Below are 24588 nucleotides of genomic sequence, written 5' to 3'. Positions count from 1 at the left end.
GCTCCCTATTTATATATCAAGTCAATTCTCCGTGCTGTCTGATTTGCAAATCTATCTGTGACCTGATCGTACCACGCTGGATCTTTTTGGAGTGTCTTGAGAATCTTTTTTTCAATTGAAATAATGGCCAGATGTTTTAATCTCTCCTGCCCCATTGCGTTGCGTGTGTATGTTTTAATTCTCTTGAGGCACGAAAAAATCCTTTCAACCCCTGCAGAGGTTGCGCCAATTGTTCCAATCAGGGACATGAGCCTGTACAACTGTGGCATCGCCCCATCAAGACCGCTGGACTTCATGAAGCCAAGGGCATCGCAAAGTTTTCTTGATGAATTTATTTCTGCATTGTGATAAAAATGCTGCAGTTCGATTCTCAGCTTTTCTTGATCAAAAAGGTGGCCATATGTCTCCATCAAATTTGACAGTAGCTGCGTAGGAAATGATATTTTGAACGAGTCGAATTTCGCCGCATCCAAAAGCTCCATGAAGCGCAAGCGGTTGAGGTGTTGAAAGCACTGAGTTATTTGAGTGCGCAAGTTGTTGTGGATGGAATCATAAAGTGCTCTGTAGGACTGACAGGGATTAAGCAGCCTTCTTTTGACCCTGTGAGACAAGTCAGGGTCTTCTGTTAGAGAGGCAGCCCTGGCGTAGATTTTGTCAAAGGCGCTCTGTACTTTTAGCTCATCCAATATTTGCAGGAGATTCTCTATTCGCCGTTTGCAAAAGGCGACATCCATGGATTTGTGCTGCAAGATGTCAAACACCACGTCAGTGTGCGAAAACAACTGCTCAAAAGTGAAGAGTAAAAATGCAAATTCAAACTCTTGCATTTTCGACCTCAAACCATCAGCTAAACGTATTGTCTCATCATCCATCATTGGGCGCTCAGTAATGTTCTCGAAAATCTGAAGTAGTTCGTCATAATTTGAAGCAACCGTGTTCATGACCCTAGAGGAAAAGTTCCAGCGAGTGGGAGCGCTCCGGGGAATGCGGGCGCAACTGAACTCCTCGAGTAAAGAAACCCTCTTGCTGGACTTGGAGAAAAAAGACGTGAAGCCACCCAAGTGAGCAAAGAAGTATTTTGCTTGGGGAATGGTCTTAACACCCTGACTTAAAACTAGGTTTAAGCGATGTGCATAGCAGTGGACAAATGTTGCACAGGGAGCCAATTCTCTCACTTTAGCCTGAAGGTCATTCAAGTCCGAGGCCATGACCGCGGCACCATCGTAAGTCTGAGCGACAAGTTTATCCTTGAAATTGAAACCTGATAACTCAGTCTGCACGAAATCGAACAAGGATTGTGCACTGCGACCACTGGACACATCAAAAAATCCTAGAAAGCGTTCCTGAATTGTACCTTGATTATCGACATAGCGCAAGATGACAGACAGCTGTGAATGACAGCTTATGTCTGTGGTCTCGTCGATTTGCCATGAGAAGAAGGGTGCCGTGTTAAGTTGCTTTTGGATTTCTGAATTAATTGAACCAGCTATAGCGGATATTAGATCATTCTGGATTGTTTTTGACATGCCTGTGAAGACAGTCGAACTTTCCAGATGCTCTGCCAGAACACAATCATAGCGAGCAATAACCTCCGCTAGCTCCCTGTAATTGCCCTTATTGTCCGAATTCCCCCCTTCTTCATGTCCCCTCAGTGACAACTCTTGCATGCCTAGGTAGGCTGTTGCATCTATCAGACGTTTTAATACCTCTCTATTGCGACTCACTTTAGCATTGTGCTGCTGGATTTGCAGCCGCACACCCTCGTCTACCACCCTATCTATTGGCATGGTGCCTAGTAAGGACAGTCGGATAGCAGCACCAAGGTGGTCTTGACACTTCTCATGGCGTTTGGTTGCCCTATCTAGATTTTTTAAATCATTGAAACCATGAACACTCCACGCTTGTGATTTGGCATTGTTCATTAGCAAACAGGGCCAGCAATATAATCGATGGGTGGTAACGCTACCAGTGAGCCATGTGTACCTAGCAAACCATGTAGCATTCACTGTACTGCCTTTGCCATTGGGTTTTGTGATTTCGATTTTAGGGGTTGGTCTACCTGCTGCTTTGATGGCTAATTTTTCACTGTAGCTCAGCCCATGGAAGGGTTTTGCAAGCAAAACATTCACCACGTCCTCTGTTTCCATTACTTTATTCGTAGAATATCTATAACATAGTCAATCCACTTCCACCTCGCCGTTCTCACTCTGACTGCCGAAGTGCCCGAGTCACCGGATCTAGAAGTTAAGTTTGATAAGATAACCCCTCCCCCCAGGCAGCTAAGGCCTCTACTTATTGGTTCATTGCACAACTAGGGCTGCAGCCTATTGGTTGATATTTTGTAGCACTTGTCAGATCGCTTAGCTAGTCCCACCCTCTTAGAGGAGGATTTTCCTCCTCTCTCTCATTGAAGTCTATGTTAACCACGAGCCGCCAGTGCCGGAGACTGTTTGAATCGGAGTGAATGGGAGCCGAAGGGAGGAAGATCCTCCGTGCAGTAATTTCTAATAGCGAGCAATAGGGGGTGCTAATGTAATTTCACCCAGAGAAACGAATATAATGTACATGTCGTATTTGGCAGTAAAATAGTAATATTCAAGGACAGCAATTCATTAAATTGGTCAAGACAATTTCAACTTTTTATTCTTAGAATTTTTAAGGAGGATCTTCCTCCCTCTCCTCACTGGAGAAGCCACCTGTGATACACACACACATGCACACATACATATATACACAAAATGGAATCATTTGCTGACAGCTCAGTCACCCCCAGTTCAAAAATCCTATCTGCGCCCCTGTGAAAAGGTAACACAACCACAACTAATCATCCCTGAACAGGTCTGCCATGCAATATTTCACATGCTCTCAGAAGTTACGAGAGAACCATGAAGTTACTCGAAAAGAGTTGCAGGACAGACTACACCTGAAACAACAGTTACACAGAGAACAATAAGCAATAAACTGTACCACAATCAGCTCAATTTCTACACTTCACACAAAACTCCTCAACTACAAAAGGAAGCGATGCACATATTAAAGCATTTAGACAAATCAGAACTCATTTAGAAGAAAATAATGAAACATTTTGGGAGGGTTTTCCACGAGCTGGCTGAGTGGCTAGTGTGTCCACCTCTCGATCGGGAGATTGCGAGTTCTACTCACAGCCGGGTCATACCGTCAAAGACCATCATAAAAATGGTACCGACTGCTATCTGGCAAGGCACACTGCAATGAAGATGTGAGTAGGGAGTCAAACTCTCGCGGTTACCAGAGGACTAGCCCCTCACTGTAACCCTAGCTATATAATAGGCGAGAGGCCGAGGGCTACTGAAATGGAGTTCGGCGCCGCACCTATGCGCCTCAAAGAGCTGGGTAGTACTGGGACAGGAGACTGCCTGGGAAGACCAGGTCCTGGCGTGGAAGGGACTTTGTTGGTTTTTTTTTTAACACTTTTTTGTTTACCACATAATTCCATACATGTTCCATATGTTATTTCATAGTTTTGATGTCTTCACTATTGTTCTACAATGTAGAAAATAGTCAGAATACAGAAAAACCTATAAATGAATAGGTGTGTCCAAACATTTGACTCGTACTATATGCACTGGATTATCCATCCATCCATCCATCCATCCATCCATTATCTGTAGCCGCTTATCCTGTACAGAGTCGCGGGCAAGCTGGAGCCTATCCCAGCTGACTATGGGCGAGAGGCGGGGTACACCCTGGACAAGTCACCAGGTTATCGCAGGGCTGAAACATAGAGAAAAACAACCATTCACACCTACGGTCAATTTAGAGCCACCAATTAGCCTAACCTGCATGTCTTTGGGGGAAACCAGAGCACCTGGAGGAAACCCACGCAGAACATGCAAACTCCACACAGAAAGGCCCTCGTCGGCCGCTGGGCTCAAACCCAGGACCTTCTTGCTGTGAGGCAACAGTGCTAACCACTGTACCACCATGACGCCACACTGGATTATGTTATATTAAAAAAACAAGTGTCCAAATACTTATTTCCCCCTCACTCTATTTATTATGCCTTAAAGCAGTAATAATATTTTCTGTCTGTCTGTTCTTTCTTTGTGGCTTATTTATGATAATCTGTGATATTTGTTTGCATAGCTCATGAACAATTTTTTCCACTTCTAATGTTCTCTTTTTATTTAAAGCGATGCTTTAAAGGGCAGCACAAATTTGGAAAGTTCTGCTGTAGCTGTTACTTGGCTCCAGAACGTAGCTGTTCATTAGAGCTTTGTTGGCTTCCTTTTACGTGGGTGGCTTGACAGCAAAGCACGTGCACCTCAGCAGAGCAAAAATAGTTCAGTAATTGATGCCTAAAAACAGCCACATACAAATGACTACAAATTCCCCCAAATGAAGATTCAGGCAACTCGGAGCTCTAGCTTTATGGAAGCATATTATACAGCTAGTAATAGATTGTGTTACAAAATACACTACAAAATAGGAATAGTAGTGATTCAACACCAACAGTCTTTGTTGGTTATTATTATTATTATTGGCTTTTTTCAAGAAGTCTCAATTTGATGGAGGAATTTTGGCCTATCACTCTTTAGTAAATTCTTCCTCTGTCACATTAGCTGGGGATCATTGGTGTAAAGCAATTTTGAGATCTCACCACAAACATCTGCTGGGCCGATACGGTGGTGCAGTGGATAGCACTGTTGCCTCAGCAAGAAGGTTCTGGGTTCGAACTTCATGGCTGACGGGGGGCCTTTCTGTGTGGAGTTTGCGTGTTCTTCTTGTGTCTGTGTGGGTTTCCTCTGGGTGCTCCGGTTTCATCCTTAAATTCAGAGACATGCAGATTAGGTAAAAAATACCCAGCCTCAGTGCATACTTGGTGCTAGTCCCAAGCCTGGATAGATTGGTGAGAGCTGTGTAAAAACCTATGCCAAATTAAATATGGAGTTTGTGATGACAGCAGCAGCTGAAAGAAGAAGATGACAACCACAGATATCTGACGAGGTTAAGATCAAAAATCTAAATGTGCCACTGAAGGACATGAATCAATATTTCTTCTTTTTTTTCCCTTTGGTGAAAGACATACTTTCATCCCAGTTTAAGCTTTTTTTGACAGAAGAATCTCTCTGTATTGTACACTCATTTTTCCCATCAGTTCGGATCAGACTGCTACTCACTGCATGCTCATAGCATTATCCTACCACCACCATATATATTAGCGTCAGAATAGCGTTACTTAGCTGTTGTGCTTTCACACATGGCTGTTGTGCTTTCACACATGTTTGCACACTTTCACACTGGCTTGAACACATACTACTTATAATTCAGACTACAAAATATTCTATTTTAGTCTGATTATACTTTCTGTAACTTCACTGGGGAGTTTTCCAGGTAGTGTTTTGCAAATCTTTACAAGCAAGGATCTGATTTTCTCCAAGCAAAGGCTTCTTCCTTAAAGACCGTTTTTCTGCAACTCCTATATACAGTGGTGCTTGAAAGTTTGTGAACCCTTTAGAATTTTCTATATTTCTGCATAAATATGATCTAAAACATCATCAGATTTTCACACAAGTCCTAAAAGTAGATAAAGAGAACCCAGTTAAACAAATGAGACAAAAATATTATACTTGCTCATTTATTTATTGAGGAAAATGATCCAGTATTACATATCTGTGAGTGGCAAAAGTATGTGAACCTCTAGGATTAGCAGTTAATTTGAAAGTGAAATTAGAGTCAGGTGTTTTCAATCAGTGGGATGACAATCAGGTGTGAGTGAGCACCCTGTTTTATTTAAAGAACAGGGATCTATCAGAGTCTGATCTTCACAACACATGTTTGTGGAAGTGTATCATGGCACGAACAAAGGAGATTTCTGAGGACCTCAGAAAAAGCGTTGTTGATGCTCATCAGGCTGGAAAAGTTTACAAAACCATCTCTAAAGAGTTTGGACTCCACTAATCCACAGTCAGACAGATTGTGTACAAATGGAGGAAATTCAAGACCATTGTTCCCCTCCCCAGGAGTGGTCGACCAACAAAGATCACTCCAAGAGCAAGGCGTGTAATAGTTGGCGAGGTCACAAAGGACCCCAGGGTAACTTCTAAGCAACTGAAGGCCTTTCTCACATTGGCTAATGTTAATGTTCATGAGTCCACCATCAGGAGAACACTGAACAACAATGGTGTGCATGGCAGGGTTGCAAGGAGAAAGACTGCTCTCCAAAAAGAACATTGCTGCTCGTCTGCAGTTTGCTAAAGATCACGTGGACAAGCCAGAAGGCTATTGGAAAAATATTTTGTGGACAGATGAGACCAAAATAGAACTTCTTGGTTTAAATGAGAAGCGTTATGTTTGGAGAAAGGAAAACACTGCATTCCAGCATAAGAACCTTATCCCATCTGTGAAACATGGTGGTGGTAGTATCATGGTTTGGGCCTGTTTTGTTGCATCTGGGCCAGGACGGCTTGCCATCATTGATGGAGCAATGAATTCTAAATTATACCAGCGAACTCTAAAGGAAAGTGTCAGGACATCTGTCCATGAACTGAATCTCAAGAGAAGGTGGGTCATGCAGCAAGACAACGACCCTAAGCTCACAAGTCGTTCTACCAAAGAATGGTTAAAGAAGAATAAAGTTAATGTTTTGGAATGGCCAAGTCAAAGTCCTGCCCTTAATCCAATGGAAATGTTGTGGAAGGACCTGAAGCGAGCAGTTCATGTGAGGAAACCCACCAACATCCCAGAGTTGAAGCTGTTCTGTACGGAGGAACGGGCTAAAATTCCTCCAAGCCGGTGTGCAGGACTGATCAACAGTTACCGCAAACGTTTAGTTGCAGTTATTGCTGCACAAGGGGGTCACACCAGATACTGAAAGCAAAGGTTCACATACTTTTGCCACTCACAGATATGTAATATTGGATCATTTTCCTCAATAAATAAATTACCAAGTATAATATTTTTGTCTCATTTGTTTAACTGGGTTCTCTTTATCTACTTTTAGGACTTGTGTGAAAATCTGATGATGTTTTAGGTCATATTTATGCAGAAATATAGAAAATTCGAAAGGGTTCACAAACTTTCAAGCACCACTGTATGATTGATCCATGAACATAGCTTTCAGTGACAACTACAAACTTCAGCAAGTTAGTCAGAGTGGCAGTTGGTGTCACAGTAGCATGCCACAGATACCCCCTTAGCATTGCAGTTCCCATAGCAACAAGCGTCATGTGCTGGTGTTTGTTTTGGTTTCTGCTTTGTTCCGGATTCTTTCCTTCGTCCTGTAATTGGTTTGTTCCCATGATTAGTTGGTCTATATATCACACTGATTCATTGTCTTGTTTTGTCTTGTAATGCTTTTTATCTCTAAGCTTGACATGTTTCCAACAAAAACACATGCACCACTATTATTGCATGTTTCCCATTTAAATTGCTCATTTTTGACTTGATTGGAGTGTGTAGGAACTTTCATGCTGTAATCTATGACTTCCTAATTAACTGGGGGACAAATATGAGGTGACACAGAGGCCAAATTCCCTTACCCTGTGTCCAAAATCACTCACTCGTTCACTACTCCCTACTCCCTATATAGGGAATTACTATATAGAGGACTTGCTCATTGGTAAAATGAAAAAACGCTTTCAGACACTAGTCCGTCATGCTGGTATTTACGTCATTACTGTTGCACAATTAAAACATGCCAGATCAGTCGGCTGGTGGGTTTTCAAAATAATAAATACATGCATGTATTTTTGTGTTAAATATATATTATACTGAGTGTATTTCCCACATTAATCAATACAAAGTACCTGCGTGTTTCAGGTTTTTTTTAAATCAAGGCTGAATACTTTCTTCTTTGCCACTGCCTTTTATTCAATCAAATTTGAGACTTTTAATTTGATTTCTTTCAGCGCGACTGCAATGCATGATGGGATATATTGCTTTGGTTAGTGACCATCGTTGTACACTGCTTTTCGTGATGCATTGTGGGATACTTTGAGTGCACTATATAGGGTGTAAATAATCCTCACTAAGGTTTCGGACAGCACTACAAAATGGCGTCCCCACTATATAGTGCGCTGTATAGTGAGTAGGGAGCGATTTCGGACACAGGGTTAGTCATCCATCAACATGGGAAAGATGAGCGGACACACAAACCAAATGAGGGAAAAGTGTGTTGATCTTCATAAGTCAGGGAATGGTTATTAAAAAAAATAGCTACTTACCTGAAAATGTCCATTTCTACTGTTAGGGCAATAATAAAAAAAAAGTGGACATCAACTGCAACTCTTACAAACTTGCCGGGAAGAGGACCTAAGTTTATCCCCCCCCCCCCCCCCCCCCCCCCATGTACAGTGAGGAGGACTCAGATGCCCTGCTCTGTATCTCTAACCTTATAAAATGTTATAGGAGAGACTCGGTGCTGTTTTACTGGCAAAGGGAAGTTGTACAGGGCAGCATGGTGGTGTAGTGGTTAGCACTGTCGCCTCACAGCAAGAAGGTCCTGGGTTTGAGCCCAGCAACGAGGGCCTTTCTGTGTGGAGTCTGCATGGGTTTCCTCTGGGTGCTCTGGTTTCCCCCCACAATCCAAAGACATGCAAGTTAGGCTAATTGGTGGCTCTGAGGTGGGGTTTACATTAGACCGTATCAGCGGATCATCAGATTAACGTTTTTAAAACGATTAGCGTGCACACAGCAACGCCAATACACGATTCGCGTGCACACAGCAACGCCAATACACGGATACGCTCGGCTCCGCAGGCATCCTGCGCTCCAAATCACTCCGCCCTGAACAGCGAGTGCCCTCTGGAGGGTGCGCACTCCGGCCCTGCGCAGCTCACAGAGCCCGCGAGTGAAGCGCACGAGCAGTGATTCGGGACTGAGCCGCTGTGTGTGTGATCCCAGTGCATATCGGGCATGCGCGTCACTTACCACTTGCAAGTGGAAGGATGGCAAGCCTAAAGACAATCATAACTACACAATGGGCAGTATTTGCATCAGTATTTGCAGTATTTTCATACTTTTATACTCTTTAATGAAAGGTGATACAAGGCGGAAGTCCGCGCCGTTTTTCAGCAGTCGCGTCACATGACCAACGCCAGCGAATCAGGAAGGTGGATGTCACAGTGACGTTGTCCAATGACGACGCCAGCTAGAGCTCAGCACAGCGTATCCGCGTATTCTCAATGTTTACACAGCACCGGACCAGACACGATCTGGATTGAATACGTGGACCCTGGCGGATTCCCGTTTCCCGGCGTTTCCATGTAAACAGACAGTGCATCCGCGAAGAAAACGAGACAGATACGGTCTAATGTAAACTTGGCCTGAATTGACTGAGGCCAAGTTTACATTAGACCGTATCTGTCTCGTTTTCTTCGTGGATGCACTGTCCGTTTACATTAAAACGCTTGGAAACGCCGGGAAACGGGAATCCGCCAGGGTCCACGTATTCAATCCAGATCGTGTCTGGTCCGGTGCTGTGTAAACATTGAGAATACGCGGATACGCTGTGCTGAGCTCTAGCTGGCGTCGTCATTGGACAACGTCACTGTGACATCCACCTTCCTGATTCGCTGGCGTTGGTCATGTGACGCGACTGCTGAAAAACGGCGCGGACTACCACTTGCAAGTGGTAAGTGACGCGCATACCCGATATGCACTGGGATCACACACACAGCGGCTCAGTCCCGAATCACTGCTCGTGCGCTTCACTCGCGCGCTCTGTGAGCTGCGCAGGGCCGGAGTGCGCACCCTCCAGAGGGCACTCGCTGTTCAGGGCGGAGTGATTTGGAGCGCAGGATGCCTGTGGAGCCGAGTGTATCCGTGTATTGGCGTTGCTGTGTGCACGCGAATCGTTTTAAAAACGTTAATCTGATGATCCGCTGATACGGTCTAATGTAAACCCCACCTGAGTGTGAATGGTTGTTTGCCTCTACGTATCAGCCCTGCGATAACCTGGCGACTTGCCCAGGGTGTACCCCGCCTCTCGCCCATAGTCAGCTGGGATAGGCTCCAGCTTGCCTGCGACCCTGTAGAACAGGATAAGCGGCTACAGATAATGGATGGATGGTATTTGGTTTTTCTCTGAATAAATTTATTTCAATTAAAGATTGGATTTTTTCCCCTCATTTCTTCAGTGTGAGATGACGCTACTTCATCAAAAGGTGGATTTTTTTCTAATCCTTTTTAATAATTTTAAAGAGTGCCAATAACTATGGAGAGGAGTGTAATTACACCCTCACAATGAACTCTGACCATGATTTCTGGTTTTCACTGCAGAAAAACCCACTCTTATTTCCTAACACTCTTTACAATGGCTATGTGTCATGAACCCAAATGCTACACAGCCATTCTAATGAGTGTCCTTGTTCCTTGACTATATTGAGGGAGCAGGCCAGACCTAGGTAGTGCGGCTTTATTTTCATATTTTTATATTTTCTCCACTTCTTTCTGATAGACCTAACTGAGCTCTGAAGTATGTTCAGTGATTTTGATGTGGCTATTTATTCTTCTCCAGATCTGTGTTTCCCTTTGATTAAATGCCCTGTTTTAAAAGCTCCACTGACTTCATTTTGATTTGTTCTGTGGGCAATCTCTCTCTCTCTCTCTCTCTCTCTCTCGCTCTCTCATATACAAAGCTATTTATCTTTTAAAGTAATTGAAAACAGTTGATCCATAAATTTCTTACAAGTCTTGACTATCAACAAATTGAATCAGTTGACAAGGTAATGAGTTGCATGAAATTGAAGCTAAGCTTTGAAAGGCTTGGACTTTATTCTTTTCATTTGGCATGATCATAGATCATCTTGAAAGCCTCTTAGATTACTAAAAATTAAACGTGACATCAAAGACAATGAAATATAAAACTAGTTTAGAGTACTGAATACTCTAATACAAGACACTGTAAATTTTATTTGTTACCCAAAGATAAAACTCTGCATACATAATGGGTAATGTTTGTTTTTGGCAATTTTCCAACTGCTGTCTAAATTTATTGTACACACAGCTTATTTTGCTCAGGATCGCATTAAGAAAGCAGGTCAGTTCATCTCATCTCATTATCTCTAGCCGCTTTATCCTGTTCTACAGGGTCGCAGGCAAGCTGGAGCCTATCCCAGCTGACTACGGGCAAAAGGCAGGGTACACCCTGGACAAGTCGCCAGGTCATCACAGGGCTGACACATAGACACAGACAACCATTCACACTCACATTCACACCTACGGTCAATTTAGAGCCACCAGTTAACCTAACCTGCATGTCTTTGGACTGTGGGGGAAACCGGAGCACCCGGAGGAAACCCACGTGGACACGGGGAGAACATGCAAACTCCGCACAGAAAGGCCCTCGTCGGCCCCGGGGCTCGAACCCAGGACCTTCTTGCTGTGAGGCGACAGCGCTAACCACTACACCACCATGCCGCCCCAGGTCAGGTCAATTGCAGGAAATTGGTTTAACTTGGAGTTTCATGCATTAAGTAGTGAATCAGCATATTTCCGTACAAACTAGAACAGAAACAGGTTACAAATTAACATCTGCTTTTATTGATGTAGAAAATCTTGTCCCTTCATCAAGCATGTTGTTAGCCAGCTAATACACCAGACTAATCTAACACCACATTGCTGACTCGCAAGTCTTTTACATTTGATATGGCGCCCTTCACTGATGAACAGAGATACATAGCAAGCAGGGTACGCTTACCATTGGGGTAATTATCCATCCATCCATCCATTATCTATAGCCACATATCCTGTAATCTCCACACAGAAAGGCCCTCGTCGGCCACGGGGCTCGAACCCAGGACCTTCTTGCTGTGAGGCGACAGCGCTAACCACTACACCACCATGCCGCCCCAGGTCAGGTCAATTGCAGGAAATTGGTTTAACTTGGAGTTTCGTGCATTAAGTAGTGAATCAGCATATTTCCATACAAACTAGAACAGAAACAGGTTACAAATTAACATCTGCTTTTATTGATGTAGAAAATCTTGTCCCTTCATCAAGCATGTTGTTAGCCAGCTAATACACCAGACTAATCTAACACCACATTGCTGACTCGCAAGTCTTTTACATTTGATATGGCGCCCTTCACTGATGAACAGAGATACATAGCAAGCAGGGTACGCTTACCATTGGGGTAATTATCCATCCATCCATTATCTATAGCCACATATCCTGTACAGGGTTGCAGGCAAGCTGGAGCCTATCCCAGCTGACTATGGGTGAGCACAAGTTGCCAGGTCAAGATCTCTATGTGTCAGCAGGGCTGACACATAGAGACAAACAACCATTCGCGGTCAATTTGGAGCCAACAATTAGCCTAACCTGCATGTCTTTGGACTGTGGGGGAAACCGGAGCACCCGGAGGAAACCCGGGCAGACAACATGCAAACTCTACACAGAAAGGCCCTCATTAGCTGCTGGGCTCGAACCCAGAACCTTCTTGCTGTGAGGCAACAGTGCTAACCACTACACCACCGTGCCACCCCGGGGTAATGATCATTGACAAGAAACTATAAGCAGGTGTAATTTAAGAAGTGGAGAAATTGTCCTGCTTTCATGGGTGCCAATAAATCTTTGGGTTATTGTATGGAATTCTCAACATTGAGATCATGGACTTGTGATTACAATTGTCGCTACAATTAAGGGGCCAAAAATCGAGCTTTTATAACTTATTGGTATTATAGGTTGATAAACTGACTGCTTTGAAACTTTTTTTTGACCCATGCAATTGAATATTTTTCTTCTCTTCTTCTTCCTCATATTCTGTCAAACTCAGGCTCATATATAAAAGTTGCAGTAGCCATATTACAGAAATTACGTCTGACATTCACTAATAATTATTACTAAACATAGATGTTCTCCTTATGAATATTGGTGATTGGTAGATGGTCTAAGGGAACATGTCGTGGGTTCGAGAGGTAGCATTTACTTTTTTTTAACAGTCGACATAAATTTCAGAGTAAAAAGTGTGATGTGTTAAGATGTGTCTTCTAAAAAAACAAAGTATTCACCATTAGGAACTAAAGTTTCCACTTGCTATGCCAAGCACAAATGAAGAAACCTTTATTTGTCACATGTACACTCAAGCACAGTGAAGTTCCTCCTCTGCATTTACTCCATCTGCAGCAGTGAACACACATGCATGCACACACAAGTGAGCAATGAGCACACACACATATCCAGAGCAGTGGGCAGCTGTGCTACAGCGCCCGGGAGCAGTTGGGGGTTAGGTGCCTTGCTAAAGGGCACTTCAGCCATGCATTCAATGCCAAAACACATAATGAAGGCTGCATGTTTTAAATAACATAGGAACATGGACTTGGATCGTGTTGGTGGAGAACAGATTCCAACTCCTTCACATTTCATGCATTGATTTCCAAAACCTGTACTGCAGACCCTTGTTCACAGTATCAGGTATTAGTTATCTGAATATATTCAAGAAAAGTCTCAATTTAGCATATAGAGCATCTACAGTTGTGGTCAGAAGTTTACATACAGTGACATGAATGGCATCTTGGATATGAATGTCATGGCAATATTTGGGCTTTCAGTAATTTCTTTGAACTGTTCTTTTTCTGTCACAGAATGTACAGCATGCATCTTTAATTAAAAAAAACACTAGAATTTGGTGCACAAGTTTTAATTTTCTTTGGGTTTTCTGAAATCAACACAGGGTCAAAATTATACATACAGGGGCAAAAATATACATACAGCACACCTAATATATGGGTAAAATGTCTCTTCGCAAGATTCACCTTGACCAAACATTTTTGTTTACCATAAACAGGCTTCTGGCAGAATTCTGGTTGGATATTTCATGACTCTTCATGGTAGAATTGGTAGGGTTCAATTAAATTTGTTGCGTTTTTTTTTTTTTTCTTGGCATGGACTCGACTTATAAGCACAGTCCATATATTTTCAATAAGGTTGAAGTCAGGACTTGTTTTAAGGTTAATGTTAGCCTGCTTTATCCTCCACAACCAGTTCTGATGCATGTTTGGGTTCATTGTCCTGTTGTAACTCCTACGTCCAAAGTCGTGTTCAAGTTTCTGAAGGTTTATGCTGAAGAATTCTGAGGTACTGGTAGTCCTCCTTCTTCATTATTCCATCCACTTTGTGCAATGAACCAGTTCCACTGGCAGCAAAACAGCCCCAGAGCATGTTGACCCTACAGCAGCTGGTACAGCAGCTGGTACAGTGTTCCTCTGTACATGGTGGTCATTGTGGTCAAACAACTCAATCTTTGTCTCATCTGACCATACAGCTTTCCTTCAGAAGGCTTTTTCTTCGTCCGTGTGGTCAGCTTCAAACTTTAAGCTAAAAGGTGTCAATTTTGGAGCAGGGGGTTATTTCTTGGATAGTAGCCTCTTAGTCCATGGTGATCTGAACTGTAGACAGTGATCCATCAGCTTCCAGTTCATGGCAGGGCTGTGCCATGGTGGTTCCCAGGTTGTTCCTGACCATCCACACCAATTTCCTTTCAGCTGAGGGTGACCAGTTTGGGTTTTCGTGAAGCAAAGTGGCTTGGCAAAGTGACTACACCTCACAATAACTTGGATATGATTGTTTGAACTGATCTTGGAATTTGCAGTTGTTTAGAAATGGCTTGAAGAGACATTCCAGAGTTGTGTATATCTGCGATCCTCTTTCTCAGGTCTGCACTGAGCTCCTTGGACTTTCCCATTTTACTGCGTGTTGGTCAATCCAATGAGTGCTGTAAACAAACCCTTTTTATGATGGCACAGAGAAGCTACCAGCTGGAGTCAGTCATGATCACTAACAGAAATTTAAGAGGCCTTGGCTTTGGCAAGATAAGAGACATTTTGGAAGTTTCAGCACCTCTGAATTAATAATCTAAGTGAGCATATGTAAATGTTTGACTCTGTGTGTATAATTTTGACCTTGTGTTGATTTCCGAAAACCCAAAGGAAATTAAAACTCGTGCAACAAATTCTAGTGTTTTTTTTTTAAATTAAAGATGTATGTTGTACATTCTGCCACAGAAAAAGAACAGTTCAAAGAAATTACTGAAAGCCCAAATATTGCCATGACATTCATATTCAAGATGACATTCATGTCACTGTATGTAAACTTCTGATCACAACTGTACATATTGTCTATTATTTTCTTTTCTATTGCCAGTGAGGACAGGGGCACTGAGGTCATCAGAAGCCTTTGTTATGGAAGAGAACATGGAAATAGTTTTCTATATGAAACATACCCACACTTGACTGATAAGGGAGAGCTCTGTCCCTGTATGGAATAGAGAAGAAACAGAAAAAAACACTGGCAAAGAGCAAGGATTGTATCATAGCCATACTAAACAAATCTAGGCTTTCGTGAAGAAGAAGACCAACTGGAGCTTCTGAGTTCTCTGTCTGTTGTACTTCTGACAAAGGGTCTAACACTCTTGCACTTTGTTTGTTCAATCTGAATATCAAAAGTCTGGATTTGTTCATCTTGAGGAGAAACATGAGATCTAGCATACGAACAGTAGCTTACGGAGTATGTGTACCTTTTGTTTTTAACCAGGTGTGGTGTGTTTAAATTGAACCACAGCTTAAAGGATTCCATTTCCTTTGGTTTCCTAGAGTGCTTATAACTGATGAGGACACAATTTCATATGGTATCCTGCTGAAGAGGGGTGTGATGTCTGAGGTTTTGATAACCATCCAGGTCATGATAATTAAATGAGAAGTGACTATAATGTAATTCTTCAGTGCTGATTTTGTTGTATAGCTTTCTTCATGACAGATACAACAGGGTACTATGGCACATAGGTGCCAGTTCTGTGGACGCTCTGGAGTATGAGTACCACCAATCAGAAACATATCCCATGTGTAGACCAGTGTCAATGGAAATGCTAAATGCAGTCTGGAGATTCCGTGCCACAGTGAAAAGCCATCAAACTGGTGGAAAAATGTCAAATACAATACACAATGACATTGTTTTCATTAGTGACATGCAGAAAATGTACCACACTGAAAAGTAATACCTTAACTGGATTTCTTTTATGTCACTTCATGATCTTTTTCATCATGTTTTTTTTAAAGAATTAAGTGCTGACTTTGCGTCAGAATATACAGTTGTGGTCAGAAGTTTACATACAGTGACATGAATGTCATCTTGCATATGAATGTCATGGCAATATTTGGGCTTCAGTAATTTCTTTGAACTGTTCTTTTTCTGTGGCAGAATGTACAGCATACATCTTTAATTTAAAAAAAAGCTAGAATTTGGTGCACAAGTTTTAATTTCCTTTGGGTTTTTTTTAAATCAACACAGGGTCAAAAATATGCATACAGCACACCTAATATTTGGGTAAAATGTCTCTTCACAAGATTCACCTTGACCAAACATTTTTGTTTACCATGAACAAGCTTCTGGCAGAATTCTGGTTGGATATTTCACAACTCTTCATGGTAGAATTGGTAGAGTTCAATTAATTTTTTTTTTCTTCGCATGGACTCGACTTATAAGCACGGTCTATATATTTTCAACAGGGTTGAAGTCAGGACTTGTTTTAAGCTTAATGTTAGCCTGCTTTATCCTCTACAACCAGCTCTGATGCATGTTTGGGTTCATTGTCCTGTTGTAACTCCTAAGTCCCAAGTTGTGTTCAAGTTTCTGATGGTTTATGCTGAAGAATTCTGAGGTAATCCTCCTTCATTATTCCTTCCACTGGCAGCAAAACAGCCCCAGAGCATGATGATCCTACCCCCAACAGCAGCTGGTACAGTGTCCCTCTGTACATGGTGGTCATTGTGGCCAAACAATTCAATCTTTGTCTCATCTGACCATACAGCTTTCCTCCAGAAGGCTTTTTTCTTTGTCCGTGTGGTCAGCTTCAAACTTTAGTTAAGTTTGAAGGTGTCAATTTTGAAGCAGGGGGTTATTTCTTGGATAGCAGCCTCTTAGTCCATGGTGATCTGAACTGTAGACGGTGATCCATCAGCTTCCAGTTCATGGCAGGGCCGTGCCATGGTGGTTCCCAGGTTGCCCCTGACCATCCAAACCAATTTCCTTTCAGCTGAGGGTGACAGTTTGAGTTTTCTTGAAGCAAAGTGGCTTGGCAAAGTGACTACACCTCACAATAACTCGGGTACAATTGTTTGACCTGACCTTGGAATTTGCAGTTGTTTAGAAATGGCTTGAAGAGACATTCCGGAGTTGTGTATATCTGCGATCCTCTTTCTCAGATCTGCACTGAGCTCCTTGGACTTTCCCATTTTATTGTGTGTTGGTCAATCCAATGAGTGCTATAAACAAACCCTTTTGATGAAGGCACAGAGAAGCTACCAGTTGTAGTCAATCATGATCACTAACAGGAAGTTAAGAGACCTCGGCCTTTGCAAGATAAGAGATATTTTGGAAGTTTCAACACCTCTGAATTAATAATCTAAGTGAGCGTATATAAATTTTTACCCTGTATGTATAATTTTGACCCTGTGTTGATTTCAGAAAACCCAAAGAAAATTAAAAGTTGTGCAACAAATTCTATTTTTTAATTAAAGATGTATGCTGTACATTCTGCCACAGAAAAAGAACAGTTCAAATAAATTATTGAAAGCCCAAATATTGCCATAACATTCATATCCAAGATGACATTCATGTCACTGTATGTAAACTTCTGACCACAACTGTAATAATTCCCTGTTGCATTGCATTCCACTTTACTCAATGGGTGGAAGTCATGACACACTGAAAAGTAACCACTGTCAAATCACAACCCTAAATTTGGAAAGGAAAAGGGGCCCTTAGTATTTTTTTTTTAAATTTTCTCATTCTTGCTGCATTGATTGTTGAACCCTTAATCATCCACCTAATAAAGGCTATGATGTAAACAGAGCACATTAAGCTAAGGCTGTGCTACAAAACAACTAAGTAACTAAGCAATCTGCTCTAAAGAAGTCTATATGAATCAATGTGCTGTTGTTTCCTGAATTTTGCTGTTTCCTTTCTTAGTTTTTGGCTGTGTTTGGTCTACCTGAAGCTAATCAGGTCAATATTATTCCCATTAGTTCAATGCAAGTAGCTAATCCATGTGACTAGCTAGTCTATGCTAGGTGCTGGTTGATGAGAAGGCTGTGATGTATAACTTACCTTAACTACGACAGACGGATGACAGGATTTCTGGGTAGAACAGTTTCCAGTTAAAGAACGAAACTTTAAATGTATCTGCATGGTATACAAATATATTGCTCAAAATGTTTATGTTCAAATTTGTGGAATATTTTTCTGTAAATCTCTGTTATGCTATTTTTCATCTTTATAAAGTATTTTTTTTCTCTAACACCTCTTGCATGTTAACTGTAATGCATGCCATCTCACACGTGCTTTGTGTTTGTTAGTGAGTATTACCTGTTCCTGTTGGGGTGTAACTGAGCTCTGTGACCTCTGACCCTTATGTCCCAGGTATTCCTTCCAGGATGAGGAGGACATGTTCATGGTAGTAGACCTGTTACTGGGAGGAGATTTAAGGTATCACTTGCAGCAAAATGTCCAGTTCACCGAGGACGCAGTTAAGCTGTACCTGTGCGAGATGACCTTGGCACTGGACTACCTACAGAGTCAGCACATCATACACAGGTGTGTTTGAGACCTACTGAATAAATAAACCCTTTGTAGGTGTGCATATTGACGAATGAGATTTCAGCTGTGCCCTTATCCTTTTCCACTGATGCAGGACTGGAAAACCAACTACAGTACCCTTTTTTTTAAGACCTGGTCAGCATTTATAGTGGTTTGAGAATCAAATAGTCACAAAAATATGCATTGTAATGATTGTGTTGTAGATGCCAAAAACAATTAATTTATTTTTTTTAAAAGAATAGATTATAAGATTCCACCATTCTCACAATTCTCAGCATCTTAATGTTATATATTATTGTGAATTTATTGTGGATTGGACAAAAATGTTTGATATCAAAGAAATGGAAAACATTGCACCTGTGAAGTTTGTAATATTTTAGTGATCTAGCATCAATATATAGCCTGCATTGACAAGACAACCAACCTATACAGATTCTTATTAATAAAGAACAGTACTTCATCCCCATCAAATTACAACTGACCACAATCATTCCGTTATGTTTAATAACCGCGAGGTGCTTTTTTTGTCATTTTATTTATTTTAAGGCCTTTTATAAGTATCTATCCCACTTGAACTTTTTCTTATTTTGTAAATTTTACAACCTGGAATTTGGTTGTGGTGAGGTTTTTAATTGCTGCTGATGTTTCAGACATTGACTGCGATTTAATAAGCATGCTCACAATTCACCTGGCCATCTCAGCTTTGCCGTGATATTATTTTACATAATGAAACCAGTTGCACTGAAAGGGCAGCACGGTGGTGTAGTGGTTAGCACTGTCACCTCACAGCAAAAAGGTTCTAGGTTTGAGCCCAGTGGCCAACAGGGGCCTTTCTGTGTGGAGTTTGCATGTTTTCTCCATGTCTGTATGTGCTCGGTTTCCCTCCATAGTCCGAAGACATGTAGTTAGGTTAACTGGCTACTCTAAATTGTCCATAGATGTAAATGGTTGTTTCCTAAGCCTGGAAATGGGAGGGTTGTGGTAGGAAGGGCATCCGGCATAAAACTATGTTCCAATTAATATGACCTGCAGATCAGTCGGGTCCACATACAGTAGCAGCAACCCCACACACATACAGTGGTGCTTGAAAGTTTGTGAACCCTTTAGAATTTTCTATATTTCTGCATAAATATGACCTAAAACAACATCAGATTTTCACACAAGTCCTCAAAATAGATAAAGAGAACCCAGTTAAACAAATGAGACAAAAATATTATACTTGGTCATTTATTTATTGAGGAAAATGATTCAGTATTACATATCTGTGAGTGGCAAAAGTATGTGAACCTTTGCTTTCAGTATCTGGTGTGACCCCCTTGTGCAGCAATAACTGCAACTAAACGTTTCCAGTAACTGTTGATTAGTCCTGCACACTGGCTTGGAGGAATTTTAGCCCATTCCTCCGTACAGAACAGCTTCAACTCTGGGATGTTGGTGAGTTTCCTCACATGAACTGCTCACTTCAGGTCCTTCCACAACATTTCCATTGGATTAAGGTCAAGACTTTGACTTGCCCATTCCAAAACATTAACTTTATTCTTCTTTAACCATTCTTTGGTAGAACGACTTGTGTGCTTTGGGTCATTGTCTTGCTGCATGACCCACCTTCACTTGAGATTCAGTTCATGGACAGATGTCCTGCCATTTTCCTTTAGAATTTGCTGGTATAATTCAGAATTAATTGTTCCATCAATGATGGCAAGCCGTCCTGGCCCAGATGCAGCAAAACAGGCTCAAACCATGATACTACCACCACCATGTTTCACAGATGGGATAAGGTTCTTATACTGGAATGCAGTGTTTTCCTTTCTCCAAACATAATGCTTCTCATTTAAACCAAAAAGTTCTATTTTGGTCTCATCTGTCCACAAAACATTTTCCAATAGCCTTCTGGCTTGTCCACATGATCTTTAGCAAAGTGCAGATGAGCAGCAATGTTCTTTTTGGAGAGCAGTGGCTTTCTCCTTGCAACCCTGCCATGCACACCATTGTGGTTCAGTGTTCTCCTGATGGTGGACTCATGAACATTAACATTAGTCAATGTGAGAGAGGCCATCAGTTGCTTAGAAGTTACTCTGGGGTCCTTTGTGACCTTGCCGACTATTACATGCCTTGCTCTTGGAGTGATCTTTGTTGGTCAACCACTCCTGGGGAGGGTAACAATGGTCTTGAACTTCCTCCATTTGTACACAATCTGTCTGACTGTGGATTGGTGGAGTCCAAACTCTTTAGAGATGGTTTTGTAACCTTTTCCAGCCTGATGAGCATCAACAACGCTTTTTCTGAGGTCCTCAGAAATCTCCATTGTTCATGCCATGATACACTTCCACAAACATGTGTTGTGAAGATCAGGCCTTGATAGATCCCTGTTCTTTAAATAAAACAGGGTGCCCACTCACACCTGACTGTCATCCCACTGATTGAAAACACCTGACTCTAATTTCACCTTCAAAGTAACTGCTAATCCTAGAGGTTCACATACTTTTGCCAATCACAGATATGTAATATTGGATCATTTTCCTCAATAAATAAATGACCAAGTATAATATTTTTGTCTCATTTGTTTAACTGGGTTCTCTTTATCTACTTTGAGGACTTGTGTGAAAATCTGATAATGTTTTAGGTCATATTTATGCAGAAATATAGAAATTTCTAAAGGGTTCACAAACTTTCAAGCACCACTGTAAGTGGAACAAGCTATAAGAAGTGAGAAACCAGTTGCATTGACTTGGCCTCCCTGAGTGTTTCATTTATGATGTAAAATAAGATTTGATGGTCACTGCATTGTTAGGAATTTGATTTTAGGTGAATTCTATTTACATTTGACATTTATTTACATCTTGGTGAACTTTGCCACACCTTGGCCAGGGAGAAACCAATGTTTTGCAGTAAAAATGCACAGAAAAAGAGAAAAAACAGAAACATCATGGTCTGAATTGGACAAACTTAGGACAACCCTTTTATGGGTACATCTTCACACATACACACCCACACACAGGCCAATACGCTATGACGGTCTATAGATGACAAACGCATTATTCTCACGTTTACAAAAATGAGATATTAACACCTGTGATATATTTTAATATTCTATTGGAAAATGGCTGGGCAGTTCTGACAATGTATACCAGATTCCCAGGTACTGTAGGAGCCTAGTAAAGCCTATACATCTATTATTCTGCCACTAATCAGACAGAATGATTGACTAGTTTGTAGTCCTGTCTGTCACTCACAGAGTTCTGCTTCTTTTATAGAGTTTGACTCAGGGATGTCCTTGACCACAGACATCTCCAGACAGATATTCAGTGTCTCATGAGTTTAGACTCATCATGAGTTTCTATCAGCCATCAGCTCAATCTGTAAGGTTGTAGCTTTTTTGCCTGTGGTGTCTCTGTTACCTTCAGGCCCACAGACATTGCATCCACTCTATTGCATTTCTCTCCAAGTTAATGTTTTAAAAATCACCCCAAGGCCCTTGCAGGCCATTTACCGAAGGCCAGGCTGGTTTTACAATTGGTGTCACACATTAGTGCTCTTTTACTGATTCTCTTTTATTACTCTTCATTTTGAAAAGATGTGGATGGTGTTCAAGTTTGTAATTACAGTCATCCATCTATTCTCTTGTGGGCTGAAGTACAAGCTAGGACAGTGAATTAACTAAAGCTGTAGATATCGCAAAGACAATGTTGGAGCCAAAGGCTAAGAGTCTATTATAGTATTAATTCATTTATTCTTCTTCAGGTATGCGCTGTGCCACTGTATTGCCCTAAACTATTAACAAATGAAGATGAATATATGTATATGAATATCAATATATATGAACATGCCAGGGGTGGCACGGTGGTGTAGTGGTTAGCACTGTCGTCTCACAGCAAGAAGGTCCTGGGTTTGAGCCCAGCGGCCAGCGAGGAGTTTGCATGTTCTCCCTGTGTCTGCGTGGGTTTGCTCTGGTTTCCCCCACAATCCAAAGACATGCAGGTTAGGTTAATTGGTGGCTCTAAATTGACCGTAGGTGTGAATGTGAGTGTGAATGGTTGTTTGTCTCTGTGTCAGCCCTGTGATGACCTGGTGACTTGTCCAGGGTGTACCCCGCCTCTCGCCCATAGTCAGCTGGGATAGGCTCCGGCTTGCCTGCAACCCTGTAGAACAGGATAAGCAGCTACAGATAATGGATGGATGGATGGATGGATGGATGGATTGATTATATCATCCATCCTACACATGCCTATATAGTTATGTGTAGGCTTTAGGAAGGACGTACAAGTAAGGATTCCATTGTACTTTCAGTGCATATGACAATCGATATGACTGTCTCACAGCTGCAGAATTCTCCTTGTTTCCATGTTGGTTTTCTCCAGGTTCTACAATTTCCTACTGCCATATAATGCATATTAGTATAAATATGCAGGTAATTACAGGAAATTGGTTGAGAATTTTTAACTATTTCCCGATAATCACCTCGAGTGACTCAGCAAAATGGCGGCCAGTTGCTTTGTCACCGTAAGCGAGGAAGAATTAGAAAGTATTAAAGAAAATGCTGTTCCTAAAAACACTAAAGATGCTATGAAGTTTGGTCTAAAACTATTGAAAGGTAAAGTGGAATTGTGAATTATTTTATCTGTTTCAAAACAAAGCATTTTATGTTGTCAGGTATGGTTGAAGACGGGTGTTAATGCAGAAGGTGTTGTTTATTAATACAAGTGAGAACAAGAAAACAATCCAGAATGGCAGGCAAAATCGTAAACGGTAAAATGGGCAGGAGGTCGAGCGAAGCACAAACAGATTATCACAGGCAAAGGCAGAATCGACAACGAGGAAACGGATATGGAACCCAGGAGAACAGTCAAGGAAATAAGGCTCGGTAATGTGTCAGCAACGCCACTCAATACTTCACAAACTGGAGTGCTTTCCAAGTCCTTATATAGGTGTGCTGATCGCGCCTTAATCCCGTGCAGGTGCAAGTCATTAACTAATTAGTACTAATTAATTAGCATGCGAGAGTCAAGTTGGAGCGTGCGCTGTCGGAGCGTGCCTGAGAGTCTGTCTGATGCACGTGCCAAGGCGTGCAGGTGTAACATATGTGAATCAGCACAGATAAGTGATACAAGTCTGCGCCACGCCTTTATTACATTTACATGCCGCTTTTGAAGTTTGAAATAAATGATTTTTTAAATATGATTTTAATTTTTTTAAATAATCACCTGTGTATGGTGTAGTGGTTAGCGCTGTCGCCTCACAGCAAGAAGGTCTGGGTTCGAGCCCCGTGGCTGGCGAGGGCCTTTCTGTGCAGAGTTTGCATGTTCTCCCCGTGTCCGCGTGGGTTTCCTCCGGGTGCTCCGGTTTCCCCCACAGTCCAAAGACATGCAGGTTAGGCTAACTGGTGACTCTAAATTGACCGTAGGTGTGAATGTGAGTGTGAATGGTTGTCTGTGTCTATGTGTCAGCCCTGTGATGACCTGGTGACTTGTCCAGGGTGTACCCCGCCTTTCGCCCGTAGTCAGCTGGGATAGGCTCCAGCTTGCCTGCGACCCTGTAGAACAGGATAAAGCGGCTAGAGATAATGAGATGAGGTGAGAATCACCTGTGTATTTATACGAAAACAATTATCCATCTCAGCCTCAGTGAATATCAGCGAATAATAACCTCGGCTTCATCTTCGGTGAATAATTGTTCATAATGAATAATTGTTCATTATTCACTAATACATGCCCATAGGTGGATTTGCTCTGTTAAATTTCCCTAGGTGAGGTGAGTGGATTTCCCTAATGTGTGAATATGGTGCCTTGTGATGGACTGGGCATCCAGGTTGGACATCCAGTTTGGACAGCCAGGTTGTCGTCTATTCTTCACAAAATAGGCTCTAGATCCACTGTGACCCTGACCAGAATAAAGAGCTTACTAAAAATGAATGAATGTAGTTTTTCTTATAGCATATGTGCATATGAGGATGGTAATGTGAGAGTGTGTGTAGTAAAGGAGGATAAAGTATGTGTGCTGCTTTACACACTACAGAGT

At 41.8% G+C, this 24588-nt stretch overlaps 1 protein-coding gene across 1 annotated transcript in view; it reads left to right on the top strand.

Annotated features, from left to right (window-relative positions):
• LOC132888723 (serine/threonine-protein kinase 32C-like) overlaps positions 1-24588 on the top strand; it is a 212250-nt gene that overhangs the window by 153322 nt on the left and 34340 nt on the right. The window contains exon 3 of the mRNA XM_060924807.1: positions 18397-18570. Within this exon, the coding sequence (XP_060780790.1) occupies positions 18397-18570 (174 nt within the window). The remainder of the gene's footprint in view (positions 1-18396; positions 18571-24588) is intronic.

Source organism: Neoarius graeffei, chromosome 7 (genome assembly GCF_027579695.1).
Source record: "Neoarius graeffei isolate fNeoGra1 chromosome 7, fNeoGra1.pri, whole genome shotgun sequence".
Lineage (NCBI taxonomy): Eukaryota > Metazoa > Chordata > Actinopteri > Siluriformes > Ariidae > Neoarius > Neoarius graeffei.
This window is presented reverse-complemented; position numbering and strand designations above follow the sequence as displayed.